This window comes from Liolophura sinensis, chromosome 13 (assembly GCF_032854445.1).
Source record: "Liolophura sinensis isolate JHLJ2023 chromosome 13, CUHK_Ljap_v2, whole genome shotgun sequence".
NCBI lineage: Eukaryota > Metazoa > Mollusca > Polyplacophora > Chitonida > Chitonidae > Liolophura > Liolophura sinensis.
Window position 1 is genome coordinate 3,776,614 of NC_088307.1, and position 17,609 is coordinate 3,794,222.

General features: G+C 41.7%; 1 protein-coding gene across 1 annotated transcript; it reads left to right on the forward strand.

Moving 5' to 3' along the window:
* The first annotated feature begins 16 nt into the window (after window positions 1–16).
* On the forward strand, window positions 17–8,392 carry LOC135480341 (uncharacterized). Its single transcript, XM_064760168.1, has 7 exons — window positions 17–91; window positions 831–1,033; window positions 2,350–2,652; window positions 2,841–3,164; window positions 3,747–3,895; window positions 4,145–4,361; window positions 5,573–8,392. The coding sequence occupies exons 2-7, from the start codon at window positions 917–919 to the stop codon at window positions 6,857–6,859; spliced, it is 2,397 nt and encodes a 798-aa protein (XP_064616238.1). The 5' UTR covers window positions 17–91; window positions 831–916; the 3' UTR covers window positions 6,860–8,392.
* Window positions 8,393–17,609: the final 9,217 nt, after the last annotated feature.

Here is a 17,609-nt window from a genome sequence, read left to right on the forward strand (position 1 = left end):
GTTAACAGCAACGTTGACAGTATGGCGGCGGAAGTTTGACGTTGATTGCAGGACATGGGTTGACATTTAGGACACTCCAGTTACTTTCCAGGTTTGTAAATCGCAAACTGATTGCAATAATAAACTAAACAAAGAGAACATTATACAACGTTTCTGGTTTCATTAAGTACAAAATTTTTGAAAATGAAGTTTGGCCGCTGATTTGTACTCCGATTTTCATTACCGGTGATTTTGCCACCCGTCGGTGTTCGTGTTAATTTGATCATTTGTCTCATTGTCAGTGTCATATCTTACATTTTAAAAGCGCTGCCACCACTGAAATATAATGCCGAAGATATCAGACGTGACACCCCACCAAGTGATGTACATTATACTGACACAATGCCAACCAGTCCTGTTTCCTTGCTCTAACCTCTCAGTGCTGAGCTCCAAGCGAGTCATCAGCAAGTACCCTTTTTAGTCTTTGGTATGACCCGACACTGGTTTTATCCCAGGTCTCCCGACTTCGAGGTGGGATAGATTGTATAGGCCTATGTAGTGTACTTTAGGCATCTCTCAGGTAGACCGAGTACACTGACTGTTGATTGAGGAATATCTGGACACATCATATTCATGGCTGCTTAGTTAGATTATCATTACAAAATTTACCAGCTAGAGGGAAGTGGAGTGGCTATTCAGGCCGCTACCCATTCCCCACCACTGGGACAACATTATTGGTCTCTGACAGTGAGTTGAGCTGCCATGACCGTGGTGTATCCAGATATTCCTCATTTAGACTCGTTTAAGACTCAAGAACATTTTGTCTCCTGTAACTTTTATTTTGTTAGCAGATAGTGGTGGGAGAAATATGAAGCCAGTGGCAGAGTAACCTGATGTATTATATCTGAGAGCATAAGCCGACACCCCTCGAGACAAGATGGTGAGCATATTGGACTGGTCCAAGTTCTCACGACTCCAAGAAGCCCCCAAGACAAAAAAGACAAGCTCTGCCCAGAGATACAGAAAGCAACAAGAAAAGGAAATCATTAAACAGGTTACTGTCGTTTATTTCAATTACAAATTTAAAATTGTTTCTTTTTATTGATGTATAATAATGAATAAAAGCTAACTGCTTGACTGAGGACAGGGTTTGCCATTTTTATAACTAGTGGAATATAAATGTAATATGACTGTCAAAGTATTTTGAATACATTAGTTTGTGTTTATTTGTGGAGCTCAACAAAATATAATTTGCCTGCTATACGTCTACATATGTGTAAATCTTCAACCTTTTCAACCACTAAATCACCTTTTTCAGTGAAACTTATGCATACAATTATTATGAAAATAAAGCTAAAAATGATTTGTTTGTGTCATTAAAAGATGTAGTTCATAAAACTGTGCAAATTATCTCTCTACCCAATAGTTCTCTCAGAATGTTTGAAAATATTGGTCTCAGAGGCAGTTGAAAAGGTTGAAGAATTAGTGTCCATGTAAGAAAAGTAATCTTTAAAAGAGTGAATTTAGCTAGTGTATTAAATAAATCTGAAATAACCAGATAGGCCCTAAGGAGTACTGCCATGGTCTACCTTGGCATTAATTTCCATATTAATCAACTTTATAATGTGCATAACTATCATTGTTTTTGTCACTGATGTATGTATGACCTGTTCAAAGAAAATTCATCTGCTTTTGCAGAGCTGATCATTGTGACTGTTACATGTGCCTTTCTTGGCCTCTCCAAATCTGTACTTTCAACAGTTTAATGAATTTTATTGAATGGTAACTTCCATATCTCTGAACGTGTCAGAGGGAAATTTATAAAGTTTGTCGAAATATACACCTAAAGCTGCATGGAATATGCAGCCTAGGGGCTCAGCAAATTTATTTATTTATTTGATTGGTGTTTTACACCACACTCAAGAATATTTCACTTATATGACGGCGGCCAGCATTATGATGGGTGCAAACTGGGCAGAGCCCGGGGGAAACCCATGACCATCCGCAGGTTGCTGCCAGGCCTTCCCACATATGGCCGGAGAGGAAGCCGGTATGAGCTGGACTTGAACTCACCGCCACCGCATTGGTGAGAGGCACCTGGGTCATTACGCTGCACTAGTGTGCTAACCAAACTGAGCCACGGAGTCCCCCGGCTGAGCAGATTTTACTGCTATATATTTGTGTTCATTTGGTAGCATTGTGTTCATTTGGTAGCATGGACTCACCTTGCCACGTGAAGATTCATTATATGACTAAAAATAGTGTGAAGTAAAATCCCAAGCATACATACATACATACATACATACATACATACATACATACATACATACATTTCACTCTACAGTAATACTTTACTTTTTTTGTTTACAGGCAGAGCAGCATGGTTACTTCCTCAATCCCACAGAGAGTTACCTCGTGGACAAATGTGCGAGCGTCACCGAGCAAGTGCCTCAGAAGTTCACCTTTGTACAGACAAAGGTGACAGTACCTAATGCCGACAAGCTGTCAAGGATGGCTCTTGTCAAACTGACAAACCTCCGCCTAAGGACGCTCGGGGACATATCATTCTGTACAAATCTGCAGATCTGCATTCTCCATAGTAACTTTCTGGACAAGTTTGATGCCCTGGCTGCCTGTCGTCAGTTGGTCAAATTGGATCTCCACAGCAATCAGGTTCGTTTCATGACAAACATATTGTTGTAGTTTGTTAAATACGTTAAATGCCTGTTAGTCTCCCCTGTTGAAGAAAACACATTTGACAGTTTCAGGGCAGCTCATGCTGCTAATCTGCACAACTGGACCAGTTTTAATGATGGATTTGCCAATTATCATATTATTCATGATACTCTCATTTTTCACAGATAACATCAATTCCTGGAGTGGCGTTTTGGTCAAGCATGAAAAAACTTCAGTTCTTACATCTCCATGACAACCCCCTGGGGCAGTTAGAAATCTTGAACAGCTTGGCAGCTTGCCCCAACCTGCTAGCACTGACTATGTACAACACCCCCGTCAGCCTGAAGAAGAACTACCGTCATCACGTGGTCAACAGTATATTGAGTCTAAAGGCCCTGGATCGCTTCGTCATTTCCGATGAGGAGATTATTGAGGATGCAGAATTTCGTGTTAAGTTTACAGCGATGCACCCGGCATTACGGATAGAGCTGTGTCCTCTTACTCCACAGGTCAGTCATTTCGTTGCACATTTTCATCTAATTTGTGACTTCATTAGTCAAAATTCATTAAACATTGAGCATCCTGGTCATAATTCCTAGATGAGTGGAGATGTGATTGGCTTGCTGCCATCAGTCTTTAGATAATGGTCAACCTTGTTACATTTCTTGGATGAGTGGAGCTGTGATTGGCTTTCTGTCATCAGTCTTTAACCAATAGGTACCCTTGAGATGAGAGGAGCAATGATTGGCTAGCTGTCATCAGTCTTTAACCCAAATGGACACTCTCATTACAGTTATCAGATGATAGGAGCAGTGATTGATTTGCTATCATCAATCTGTTACCGGTGACAATCCTTGTTACATTACTCACATACCGAGAAGCATTCGGCAGGTCTTGTTGTCGTCATTTTTTGACCAGTACACCTATTTCATTTTCTCAGATGGAAAGGTCAGTGTGTTTGATGTGTTGTCGCCTTTCTCTAACCAATGGGATTTCTTGTTTCATTTCTCTGTTGGGAAGGGCACTGTGTTTGCGAGATGTGTAGTCATTGTTCTCTATTAACCAATGAGATTTCTTGTTATATTTCTCAGAATTCCACGTACTGTGATGAGAGAGGGAGTCTGTTTGGTGTATTGGCACACCTAAACACAATCCAGGCTCATCAGTCCCCAGTGTTGATCATTCAGAGATACATCCGAGGCTTTTTAGCGAGGAAATACTTGTCAAACCTTCATTCACGGTACAGATATAACTCTACATCTCAAATGTCTGCACAGTAAATTCGGCATAATATTTTCATGGATCGATGGAGAGGTACAGATTGATACAATATTCTGTATATGTGAGATCAACAGAACTCTCAGACTGAGACAAAATGCTCCACCTAGTCATGGTCAAAAACTTTTAAGGTCATTTTCCATATTTGTACAGATTTTTAGATTTTGAAATTAGGTGTATTGTTATATCAACTCCGGTGTTGTTGTTCTAGGATGTACTTTCCACGCAAGTCGCCTTCATACTTGGACGAAGGACAATTTCATGAGCCCCCTCCCCCGAACTCCCCCACGGTGGGTATTACCATACCAACAGACCACAGCATCGAGGTAACACCGCTAGACTTTGATCAGTACCTGAAGCAAAGGGGCCAAGCCTCCAGTGTTAATGGCTCTGTGACCCCACTGTCATCGTGCAGACAACAAATACTGGTGAGTACAACATTAACACACACTTAAGTCTATAATGAATTTTATTATTTCTTTTATTTTGGTTTTCTGTTGTACTCATAGTTTCCCTGTACCGTGGCAAATGTGTTTATTATTTCTTTGATTCAGTGAAAACAACAGCATCATGCCAGAGAGAAGGTTTTTGTTTCTTTCTGACAAAGCTTAATTCTCTCCCTCACTACATGATGTGGGTGGTTTGTTCCTCCAGCTGTAAGACTGACAGAATGTCATATGCTGGTCTTCACCTTGAGTTTGGTATGAAAACAGGCACATTCAGAAGCACGATAAGACCATTAAATGATACTTTATTAATCCCAAGACTAAAGCTTTTCTGACAAATTAATGATAAGGTTTTACAAAAGACTTCTTAAGTGGTTTCTTAAGTGGTGCCATATGGTGGAGGAATCAATGAGAATCAAGAAAATATGTCACTTGAAATATGCTTAACTTTGGGTGAAATAAAGTAGGTGAAATGGCGTTTGACATGGGTCAAATACATGTACGTTTTGTTATCTGTTGCAGCTTTATGTGTATGTCAGGAAATAAATCTTACTTGGCATGTAACCATGGTTTTTCCTAGCCTACCCTATTTCTTCAACCTCTTCACATGTTTACCTGTTGTTGTTTTAAGCCTATTCTGAGGATATTTCTGTATCTAGATTAAGAAAATAATATTTTCTGTGAAGCCCTGATGTTGGCAAACCCAGCAAAACATAAATCACACCATGATCAAACCATTAAGGGGGATACCTTAATTCCTCAACTTTTTTGAATATGAAAGTTCTTCTTTCACATATGAAAGTTCTTCTTTCACATATGAAAGTTCTTCTTTCACATATGAAAGTTCTTCTTTTGCATATGAAAGTTCTTCTTTCGCATATGAAAGCTCAACTTTCGGTGGTATTTATACACATTTTAAAGTATCTTTTGCAGACAAAATTACATTGGTTGGATTCAGGGTTTCACAAAACGTGAAGTTTACACAGAATAATGCCTTCAGTATATACTTGAATAAACACCTTGCAATCATGCAAAAAGCTTGAAGAATATCAGTAAATTGCATTTAAAGTTCCCTTTAAAGATGCGAAAAGGTAGAAGAATTAGGGTGTGTTTGTTTTCCTTCACTGATAACCAGTAAGTGATAAGAAGAAAAGAATTAATAAACTAGCCGTAAAACATATGTTTTCCTTCAGGATTCCATCCCTACGGATGTGTTGTTTGATCCTTATGACAACAAAATTATGCAGAGCTTCAGGAAAAATAAGCTACTGATTGACTTATCCAAACTAGAATCAAACACTCTCCAAGCCTTGGGTGAGCCCCCGCTTACACCTGTGTCCGTTGTACCTGAACAAACCCAGGAGGAAGTCAGGCTGAAAAGACACAAAACGAGAACACCAAAACCACAAAAACCCAAAGAGAAAACCCAGAGAGTCAAAGATGTGAAGCAGTTTTTCGGTCCCGTCGTCAAAACATCTCCGGAGGTTTGCATCCCAGCAGAGAATGTGTTAGATGATGAACTGCCACTGACACAGTTTCGCCTAAAGGGTTTTAAGCCACACCTCCTTGTCCTTGATCCAACGACAGAGATGATGCTGTCACGTCGTGACGCTGGCCGCGACATCCGCCATGCAGAGGTTGAACATCACCATAAATTGATGGCCAAACCTAAACCACGCCTTCTGCCGCAAAAGCGTGTGACTGACGATCAGCGTTTGTTTGCGAGAGTGCACGGAACAATGAGCATGTCATGCATGTTTGCAGTGCAGCAGGCCTATAAAGATCGCAACCGTTCCGAGCGTGCCACAGCCAAAATGGAGTACATAATCAGCATGAAGGAGGAGCGGGATAGAGCGAAGCAAAGAATTCGTCTGTACCGTGAAGACAAGCGCAACGCAACGCTTAAAGAACGTGAGAGGGACAAGCTCAAGATTATTGATTCTTTAGAGCGACGAGAACTTCATCGTATACAATATTTAGAAAAAAGAAACGAATCTAGAAACAAGTCTGGTGAAGCTGCCAAACACCAAAAAGCTGATCGGAATTTTATTTCAGACTTCACTCATCAGCACACATCTGTTAGCAATGCTCTGATGCGCCATGACAGGCAGACACTGGTGGATGACAAAAAACGGTCCAAGCAGGACACAGTACAGGGCCATAAAACCCTTGAAAAATCTCAGCGTGATACAGTTAAAAAATACCTGGAGCATCGCCAGCTAATGAGACAAACGGAGTCTGCCATGATGCGTGCGACGCTGGACACCAGAATTCTTCAGGACGCCAATGAGCGCATCCTGGAGGCAAAGTCACGCGTTGCCCACCTCAAGGCACGAGAAGCCACGGTCCATGCGTTTTATCCCTTACCGAGGGTCCACTCAGGCCATGTGACTGGTTCTGCTCCTAATGATGGGAAGCCCCAGCTGTCCCGCTGGAAGACCTCACTTACCACAGATGGCAGGATCCAAGGGACTGTGTAGAGGGGACAAAATTGCCACCAGCCATCCTCATGACATTAAAACCAATAACTGTGTGCTTTATCTTCAAACCTGATAATACAGAAAGATTTCCTTTTCCTTCCATATGAGTGATAATATTACTTACATATGTTCTTTTTATTATGATAAAACAAACCTTTTAGACATGTGATTCAGTTGTCAGTTCATGTACACCTGCCTAGATTGATATACCACAGGACATGTTATAGGAAGAGTTTTCTTGACCTTTGATATGCAAATCTGTGTTTTGTGCATGATAGTTTTTGCATATATTTTAAACAAACCAGCTTGATACAAAGATAGTTTTAGATCATTGATACACTGTGGTACAGTAAAAATATAACTGTCCATGTGCGATGTAACTCTGGATGTGATATGGTATCAGTTTGTGACATTCTTACAAATATTTGATGCACATATGTGATACAAACTAAAAACGATTGTACATACACCAAATTCCCTCAAACTGCATTTGTCATGGTTGCTGCTCAAATCAGACTGTGATTTAACATTGAACTATTTTGGAATGCATATGATATACGATTCTTAACCTCTGATGCAAATGTCCAAACATGCCAAAAATATGTGTCACTGTAGCACTTGTGTTACAGTAATAGTGAATGTCACACAAATTAAAACTTTGGGATTTTTTTTTTTCAATGTTGTCAGAGGTTATAAAAATAAATGTAAACTTGACAAATCACTTTGTGAGAAATGTGGTCTAGCTATCTCAGCAGTGCTTCCTGTTGAAGACATTGACATGATGGGAGAGCCTTGAAAAAACATGAAAATCATAAAAATATAAAGATAGTGGGTTTTCCATTTTCTTTCTTGCGTTATTATTATTATGTGTTTTTGGTTTGATGTTTAACAGCTTAATTAATCTGAATCTTCAATGACTGATAAAGGAGATCCAGAATGGTTCTGTAGTGACAGTATTTGTAATTGTGAACAGCATGTCTTTAACCTCATGTGTGACCAAAGTAGAATTTATTGTTAGTCTCCTCCCACCATTCTGTAGTGACAGTATTTGTAATTGTGAACAGCATGTCTCTAACTTCATGTGTGACCAAAGTAGAATTTATTGTTGGTCTCCTCCCACCATTCTGTAGTGACAGTATTTGTAATTGTGAACAGCATGTCTCTAACTTCATGTGTGACCAAAGTAGAATTTATTGTTGGTCTCCTCCCACCATTCTGTAGTGACAGTATTTGTAATTGTGAACAGCATGTCTCTAACTTCATGTGTGACCAAAGTAGAATTTATTGTTGGTCTCCTCCCACCATTCTGTAGTGACAGTATTTGTAATTGTGAACAGCATGTCTCTAACTTCATGTGTGAACGAAGTTGAATTTATTGTTGGTCTCCTCCCACCATTCTGTAGTGACAGTATTTGTAATTGTGAACAGCATGTCTTTAACTTCATGTGTGACCAAAGTAGAATTTATTGTTGGTCTCCTCCCACCATTCTGTAGTGATAGTATTTGTAATTGTGAACAGCATGTCTCTAACTTCATGTGTGACCAAAGTAGAATTTATTGTTGGTCTCCTCCCTTTTTGGCGAAAACATTGCATATATACATGTACAGGTATATATGCAGATTTCCAGGTCCATATGCACAGTTATTTTTACTGTTAGCTGGGAGTTATCTAACCTTGTATCAACTGTAGCTGCTAAGAAGCCATTTCTAAAGTATCTAAAGAAGTTCTAAAGTATCTGTACTCTAAGATCATTGACTGATTGTGTTTAGTTACTGCTGTGGATGTGGTAAATCCTTGTGCTGCCTACCAGTTATATTTGGCTGTTGTAATAGGTTTTTTTATCTACACTCTATATATATATATGACATGTGATTTGGGCCGTTATACATGTGTAAATTATATATTATTTTTATTGAATAGAATTTGTTGGTTTTGCAGGATGTTTTCTTTACAGACTGTTCAAATGCTGGGTCACTGTGACTATCATGATCAAATCCAGCTCTTGGCGTTTCATTGTTTTGTTTTATGTAGTTATTTGATTTATGTTTTCTGTCATTCTCAAGAATATTTCACTTATACAACGATGGCCAACATTATGGTGGGAGGAAACCGGGCAGAGCCGTGGGGAAAACCCATGACCATCTGTAGGTAGCCGACAGACCTTACCGCGTATGGCCGGACTGGAAGCCAGCATGAGCTGAACTTATACTTTATTTAAAGCTGGCTCCTGGGGGTTATGGATAGCCATGACCATCTGCAGGTTGCTGGCAGACCTTCCCATGTACAGCCAAAGAGGAAGCGAGCATGATCTGGACAAACTCACAGCGACTGTATTGATGAGCTCCTGGGTCATTGTGCCATGCTGGCATGCTAACCACCTCAGCCACAGAGGCCCAGTTTCATCTGTAGCTTTAAGTGAGCAGGTTTGTCAGGTACGTAGTAAAGGCCGGTGGTTTACTCCAGGCTCTCTGGTTTCCTCCACCTATAAACTTGACTGCTGTCATACACAAAATGAGTAAGTGAAAAAGTTTTAGTTGTGATATGGTACTTCGAATATTGTTTTGGTCATATATAGTCTATTTATTTATTTGGTTGGTATTATACGCCGTACTCCAGAATATTTCACTTACCATGATCATTGACATATAGGGTGGGTGGGTGCTTGGGGTTTAACGTCCTACTTAATTTTTCAGTCCTATTACGACGAAGAAATTCTTAGAGTGCATGTAACGTGCCTCCTTGTTGCAGGACGGATTTCCACCATTCTTTTATCTAGTGCTGCTTCACTGAGACAACTTTGCGAAGGCAAGTAAGCCACCCCACCTGAGCCATTATACTGATATGGGTCAACCAGTCGCTGCACTATCTCCTTAATGCTGAATGCTATGTGATGAAGCTACAACTTCCTCTTTTAAAGTCTTAGGTGTGACCTGACCCAGGCTTGAACCTGGATCTGCCGTTCCCGAAGCGGACGATCTACCAGCCGTGCTATCGGGGCCGGTCACCACATATAGGAGATGCGCGTCACTGCTAAAATTTGTCATCAGGCGAAAACTGTTATATGACAGCAGCCAGCACCATTGTGAAAGGAAACTGAGCAACAAATATCTGAAAACTGAAAAGACATTTTTGGGGGGGGGGGGGGGGAATCTTGATTTTTTCTGATCTTCCTCTTTTCTAAAGCTTTCCAGTCATGTAAATATGTCTTCAAGTGGAAAAATTGCCGATCTAAGTCCACACTTTCCACAAATCAGATGATTTTTCAAAGTTTATTTTTCTAATTTATACCCTCCTGTAACATTGATTTATTTATCTATTTATTTCATTGGTGTTTTATGCCATACTCAAGAATATTTCATTTACACTACCACAACTAGCATTATGCAACCATCTGAAGGTTGTTGGCAGACCTTCCTCCTTCAACATTGAAAACAGATTTATTCTGCCTGTCAATGATAAAATTCGGTCGCTGTGAGTTCAAGTCAAACTCATGCTGGCTTCCTCTCCTCGCCATAAGTGGAAAGGTCTGTCATCAACCTGCGGATGGTTGTGGGTTTCCTGCAGGCTCTGCCCGGTTTCCTTCCACCATAATGCTGGCTGCCGTTATATAAGTAAAATATTCTTGAGTACAGCGTAAAACACCAATCAGATAAATAAATAAATCAATCAATCAATCAATCAATTATACAATTATACTTGGTATGGCCCAAGGCCTCACATTACTTCCTTAAAACATGGCCCCAATCATTGTGTTGTCTCCTGAATGCTCACCACTCAACCAGTATATCATTTGTGCACATATCTGAGGCCTGTATCACAAAGTCATCTTGAGCTGAAGTTCAAAACTTATATCATCTTAATAAAACAAATTTATTTGATTTATTTAATTGGTGTTTTACGCTGTACTCGAGTATATTTTACTTATATGACGGCAGCCAGCATTATGGTGGGAGGAAACCGGGCAATGCCCGGGGGAAACCCATGACCATCCACAGGTTGCTGGTAGACCTTTCCACTTACGGCTTAATTTGAATTACAATTTTAAGTTAAATCCTGAAATGACTTATTTATTCAATTTTCTTCATTTATGGAGCTCCACTAGGTCTGGCAAACATCTCCCAGAGGAAAAGCTTGCAAGATGTGTTCCAATTCTTATGGTGGAACTCACTGGACTAATCCTTTTAGACTGCTTGGGTGGCCCAATGGTTATGATGTCTGACACGAAGTTGTGAGATTTCCTGACCTGAGATCAAACCTGGGTCAGGTTATACCAAAGACCTTAAAAAGTACTTGTAACTAGAGTACTCCATGTCTTCATCTGTTCATGGAGGAACCCCTCATGCCTGTTACAAACAGGTTAGAACTGCAGGCAGCCAGAGTACTCTATGTCTTCAGCTGTTCATAAAGGAACCCCTCCTGCCTGTTACTAACCAGTCAGAACTGGAGGTAGTCAGAGTACTCTATGTCTTCAGCTGTAAAGAGGAATCCCTTATGCCTGTTACAAACCAGTCAGAACTGGAGGTAGCTGAAGTACTCTGTGTCTTCACCTGTTCATAGAGGAACCCCTCATGCCTGTTACAAACCAGTCAGAACTGGAGGTAGCCAGAGTACTCTATGTCTTCAACTGTTCATAGAGGAATCCCTCATGCCTGTTACAAACCAATCAGAACTGGAGGTAGCCAGAGTACTCTATGTCTTCAGCTGTTCATAGAGGAACCCCTCATGCCTGTTACAAACCAGTCAGAACTGCAGGTAGCCAGAGTACTCTGTGTCTTCAGCTGTTCATAGAGGAATCCCTCATGCCTGTTACAAACCAGTCAGAACTGGAGGTAGCCAGAGTACTCTATGTCTTCAGCTGTTCATAGAGGAACCCCTCATGCCTGTTACAAACCAGTCAGAACTGGAGGTAGCCAGAGTACTCTATGTCTTCAGCTGTTCATAGAGGAATCCCTCATGCCTGTTACAAACCAGTCAGAACTGGAGGTAGCCAGAGTACTCTATGTCTTCAGCTGTTCATAGAGGAACCCCTCATGCCTGTTACTAACCAGTCAGAACTGCAGGTAGCCAGAGTACTCTGTGTCTTCAGGTGTTCATAGAGGAACCCCTCATGCCTGTTACAAACCAGTCAGAACTGGAAGTAGCCAGAGTACTCCATGTCTTCAGCTGTAAAAAGAAATCCCTCATGCCTGTTACTAACCAGTCAGAACTGGAGTTAGCCAGAGTACTCTATGTCTTCAGCTGTTCATAGAGGAATCCCTCATGCCTGTTACAAACCAGTCAGAACGGCAGGTAGCCAGAGTACTCCATGTCTTCAGCTGTTCATAGAGGAATCCCTCATGCCTGTTACAAACTAGTCAGAAATGGAGGTAGCCAGAGTACTCTGTGTCTTCAGCTATTCATAGAGGAATCCCTCATGCCTGTTACTAACCAGTCAGAACTGGATGTAGCCAGAGTACTTTATGTCTTCAGCTGTAAAGAGGAATCCTTCATGTCCGTTACTAACCAGTCAGAACTGGAGGTAGTCAGAGTACTCTATGTCTTCAGCTGTAAAGAGGAATCCCTCATGCCTGTTACAAACCAGTCAGAATTGGAGGTAGCCAGAGTACTCTATGTCTTTAGCTGTAAAGAGGAACCCCTCATGCCTGTTACTAACCAGTCAGAACTGGAGGTAGCCAGAGTACTCAATGTCTTCAGCTGTAAAGAGGAACCCCTCATGCCTGTTACTAACCAGTCAGAACTGGAGGTAGCCAGAGTACTCAATGTCTTCAGCTGTAAAGAGGAACCCCTCATGCCTGTTACAAACCAGTCAGAACTGGAGGTAGCCAGAGTACTCTATGTCTTCAACTGTTCATAGAGGAATCCCTCATGCCTGTTACAAACCAATCAGAACTGGAGGTAGCCAGAGTACTCTATGTCTTCAGCTGTTCATAGAGGAACCCCTCATGCCTGTTACAAACCAGTCAGAACTGCAGGTAGCCAGAGTACTCTGTGTCTTCAGCTGTTCATAGAGGAATCCCTCATGCCTGTTACTAACCAGTCAGAACTGGAGGTAGCCAGAGTACTCAATGTCTTCAGCTGTAAAGCGGAATCCCTCATGCCTGTTACAAACCAGTCAGAACTGGAGGTAGCCAGAGTACTCAATGTCTTCAGCTGTAAAGAGGAACCCCTCATGCCTGTTACAAACCAGTCGGAACTGGAGGTAGCCAGAGTATTCTATGTCTTCAGTTGCAAAGAGGAATCCCTCATGTCTCTTACAAACAGGTTGGAACTGCAAGTAGCTAGAGTTCTCCATGTCTTTAGATGTTCCTAGAGGAATCCCAGTGTCTGTTACAAACCAGTCAGAACTGGAGGTAGCCAAAGTACTCCATGTCTTCAGCTGTTCATAGAGGAATCCCTCATGCCTGTTACAAACCAGTCAGAACTGCAGGTAGCCGGAGTACTCCATGTTTTCAGCTATAAAGCGGAATCCCTCATGCCTGTTACAAACCAGTCAGAACTGCAGGTAGCCAGAGTACTCTATGTCTTTAGCTGTAAAGAGGAACCCCTCATGCCTGTTACTAACCAGTCAGAACTGGAGGTAGCCAGAGTACTCAATGTCTTCAGCTGTAAAGAGGAACCCCTCATGCCTGTTACTAACCAGTCAGAACTGGAGGTAGCCAGAGTACTCAATGTCTTCAGCTGTAAAGAGGAACCCCTCATGCCTGTTACAAACCAGTCAGAATTGGAGGTAGCCAGAGTACTCTATGTCTTTAGCTGTAAAGAGGAACCCCTCATGCCTGTTACTAACCAGTCAGAACTGGAGGTAGCCAGAGTACTCAATGTCTTCAGCTGTAAAGAGGAACCCCTCATGCCTGTTACTAACCAGTCAGAACTGGAGGTAGCCAGAGTACTCAATGTCTTCAGCTGTAAAGAGGAACCCCTCATGCCTGTTACAAACCAGTCAGAACTGGAGGTAGTCAGAGTACTCTATGTCTTCAGCTGTAAAGAGGAATCCCTCATGCCTGTTACAAACCAGTCAGAATTGGAGGTAGCCAGAGTACTCTATGTCTAGCTGTAAAGAGGAACCCCTCATGCCTGTTACTAACCAGTCAGAACTGGAGGTAGCCAGAGTACTCAATGTCTTCAGCTGTAAAAAGGAACCCCTCATGCCTGTTACTAACCAGTCAGAACTGGAGGTAGCCAGAGTACTCAATGTCTTCAGCTGTAAAGAGGAACCCCTCATGCCTGTTACAAACCAGTCAGAACTGGAGGTAGCCAGAGTACTCTATGTCTTCAACTGTTCATAGAGGAATCCCTCATGCCTGTTACAAACCAATCAGAACTGGAGGTAGCCAGAGTACTCTATGTCTTCAGCTGTTCATAGAGGAACCCCTCATGCCTTATACAAACCAGTCAGAGCTGCAGGTAGCCAGAGTACTCTGTGTCTTCAGCTGTTCATAGAGGAATCCCTCATGCCTGTTACTAACCAGTCAGAACTGGAGGTAGCCAGAGTACTCAATGTCTTCAGCTGTAAAGCGGAATCCCTCATGCCTGTTACAAACCAGTCAGAACTGGAGGTAGCCAGAGTACTCAATGTCTTCAGCTGTAAAGAGGAACCCCTCACGCCTGTTACAAACCAGTCGGAACTGGAGGTAGCCAGAGTATTCTATGTCTTCAGTTGCAAAGAGGAATCCCTCATGTCTCTTACAAACAGGTTGGAACTGCAAGTAGCTAGAGTTCTCCATGTCTTTAGCTGTTCCTAGAGGAATCCCAGTGTCTGTTACAAACCAGTCAGAACTGGAGGTAGCCAAAGTACTCCATGTCTTCAGCTGTTCATAGAGGAATCCCTCATGCCTGTTACAAACCAGTCAGAACTGCAGGTAGCCGGAGTACTCCATGTTTTCAGCTATAAAGCGGAATCCCTCATGCCTGTTACAAACCAGTCAGAACTGCAGGTAGCCAGAGTACTCCATGTCTTCAGCTGTTCATAGAGGAACCCCTCATGCCTGTTACAAACCAGTCAGAACTGGAGGTAGCCAGAGTATGCCATGTCTTCAGCTGTAAAGAGGAATCCCTCATGCCTGTTACAAACCAGTCAGAACTGCAGGTAGCCAGAGTACTCCATGTCTTCAGCTGTTCATAGAGGAACCCCTCATGCCTGTTACAAACCAGTCAGAACTGGAGGTAGCCAGAGTATGCCATGTCTTCAGCTGTAAAGAGGAATCCCTCATGCCTGTTACTAACCAGTCAGAGCTGCAGGTAGCCAGGGTACTCTATGTCTTCAGCTGTAAAGAGGAGCCCTCATGCCTGTTACAACCAGTCAGAGCTGCAGGTAGCCAGGGTACTCTATGTCTTCAGCTGTAAAGAGGAATCCCTCATGCCTGTTACAAACCAGTCAGAACTGGAGGTAGCCAGAGTATGCCATGTCTTCAGCTATAAAGCGGAATCCCTCATGCCTGTTACTAACCAGTCAGAACTGGAGGTAGCCAGGGTACTCTATGTCTTCAGCTGTAAAGAGGAGCCCCTCATGCCTGTTACAACCAGTCAGAATTGCAGGTAACCAGAGTACTCTATGTCTTCAGCTGTAAAGAGGAATCCCCCATGCCTGTTACTAACCAGTCAGGACTGCAGGTAGCCAGAGTACTCTATGTCTTCAGCTGTAAAGAGGAATCCCTCATGCCTGTTACTAACCAGTCAGAACTGGAGGTAGCCAGAGTACTCCATGTCTTCAGCTGTAAAGAGGAATCCCTCATGCCTGTTACTAACCAGTCAGAACTGGAGGTAGCCAGAGTACTCTATGTCTTCAGCTGTAAAGAGAAGCCCCTCATGCCTGTTACAACCAGTCAGAACTGCAGGTAGCCAGAGTACTCCATTTCTTCAGCTGTAATGAAGAACCCCCCATGCCTGTTACTAACCAGTCAGAACTGGAGGTAGCCAGAGTACTCCATGTCTTCAGCTGTAAAGAGGAATCCCTCATGCCTGTTACTAACCAGTCAGAACTGGAGGTAGCCAGAGTGTTCTATGTCTTCAGCTGTAAAGAGAACCCCCTCATGCCTGTTACAACCAGTCAGAACTGCAGGTAGCCAGAGTACTCCATTTCTTCAGCTGTAAAGAGGAACCCCTCATGCCTGTTACTAACCAGTCAAAACTGGAGGTAGCCAGGGTACTCTATGTCTTCAGCTGTAAAGAGGAACCCCTCATGCCTGTTACAAACAGATCAGAATTGGAGGAAGCCAGAGTACTCTATGTCTTCAACTGTAAAGAGGAACACTTCATGCCTGTTACAAACCAGTCAGAATTGGAGGTAGCTAGTGTACTCTACTCCTTCAGCTGTTCAAAATGAATCCTCACACACCAGTTAAAGACAAGTCTGAAACTCCACTGTTTCAATATCTGAGAAGAGTTCTATTCATACTAATGGATAGTAACAGAAAGAGCCTCATAGAAGCATCAAAAAATGAAACAACAGAAGTGGAACTGTTTGTAAATGTCAAACATAATATATATATTTACACTCAATAAACCATAAAAATACAAAGCACTATACTATACATTGAACACTCATTTCCTCCGCAAAGGCCAGACTAATACACTATTCATTCACATATCAAACTTTGTGGCCCCATGATCACAAAGTGTTCTTAGACATGACTCAAAATATAATCCCTAAATTTAGTGTGTTCCTTTCCTGTATTTTCGCTGAAACTTGTTATACAATAACTTACCCATAATTTTGGTTGTCAAGCAGTAGTTTTACCTTGTTACATAGGAAATAACAATTTTAAAGTGATTTCAGCTTTTGACTTACTTAAATCTAAGAGGCTCTGTGATCCCAGGACCAGGAGTTAATTGCTTGAGAACACATTACTCTAGCTATTACAGGTACATATCCACGCTGATGTATGTTTCGTTTACTGGCCACAACAAGAGCCCACTTGAAACTATGGCAACCAGCACTGTACACAAAACACCACCACGGTGGTCACATGATCATAACCTTAACCGGCTTTGCGCAAGACAACCCAGAGCTATAATGACATACTGATCCATGACAATCAAAGTTAAGGCCATCCCTAAACAATTGTTTGTTGTAGGTAACACTACTCTAAGCTATATGAAAAGAAAGGGTCAAGCAGTGAGGACATATTTTTTCTTTTTATTCTTATTTTATTATTTAAAAAAATTTGAAAAAAAGCTCAACTTTAAAAGAGCAACTTTCAGTGCAAATTATGACTGAATAAACATGCGAAAAGGTTACAGAATTTCACTTTTATGTCCTTTTATGGACAGTCAGTCAGGTTACCGACAACTAACCTGATGGCCTATTATATCAGTTAGGAGCAATCAACTAGGCACTTGCTGTCACTGCCTAACATGCAAGTTCACCGTCTCTCCTTGTCGATTCCATGTGTGAGGAAACATGTTCAAGCAGCAAACTTCTGCAACTGTGAGATATCGCTAAGGCAGGTCCAAAAATTTAAAGGAAATGACCTCTGAAATTTGAAAAAGGTATCACAAAATAGATCATTTAAAACTACGCATAAATACACTTTCATTAATATTTGTAGATTTTTGTGAAAAGAGTTAAAGGTGCTCAAACATTTGAATTCTAAGGTGGGTTTTATGGACCATACTATCAGATGTTATGAACTCTGACGTCACAGGAAGTTTATTCAACTCCAATCAGGCCACTGAATGTTGGAATAATTCTTTTTACCTATTAGTAAAAGTTTTACTGAAATACTGTTTCCAAAAATTCCTGCCTTCTGG

Excerpts from the sequence above, each read along its gene's own strand:
- LOC135480341 (XM_064760168.1), top strand. The coding sequence starts at position 917 with ATGGTGAGCATATTGGACTGGTCCAAGTTCTCACGACTCCAAGAAGCC. Across the intron at positions 3,896-4,144 it reads TTGTCAAACCTTCATTCACG|GATGTACTTTCCACGCAAGT; the intron begins GTACAGATATAA and ends TTGTTGTTCTAG. Across the intron at positions 4,362-5,572 it reads CGTGCAGACAACAAATACTG|GATTCCATCCCTACGGATGT; the intron begins GTGAGTACAACA and ends GTTTTCCTTCAG.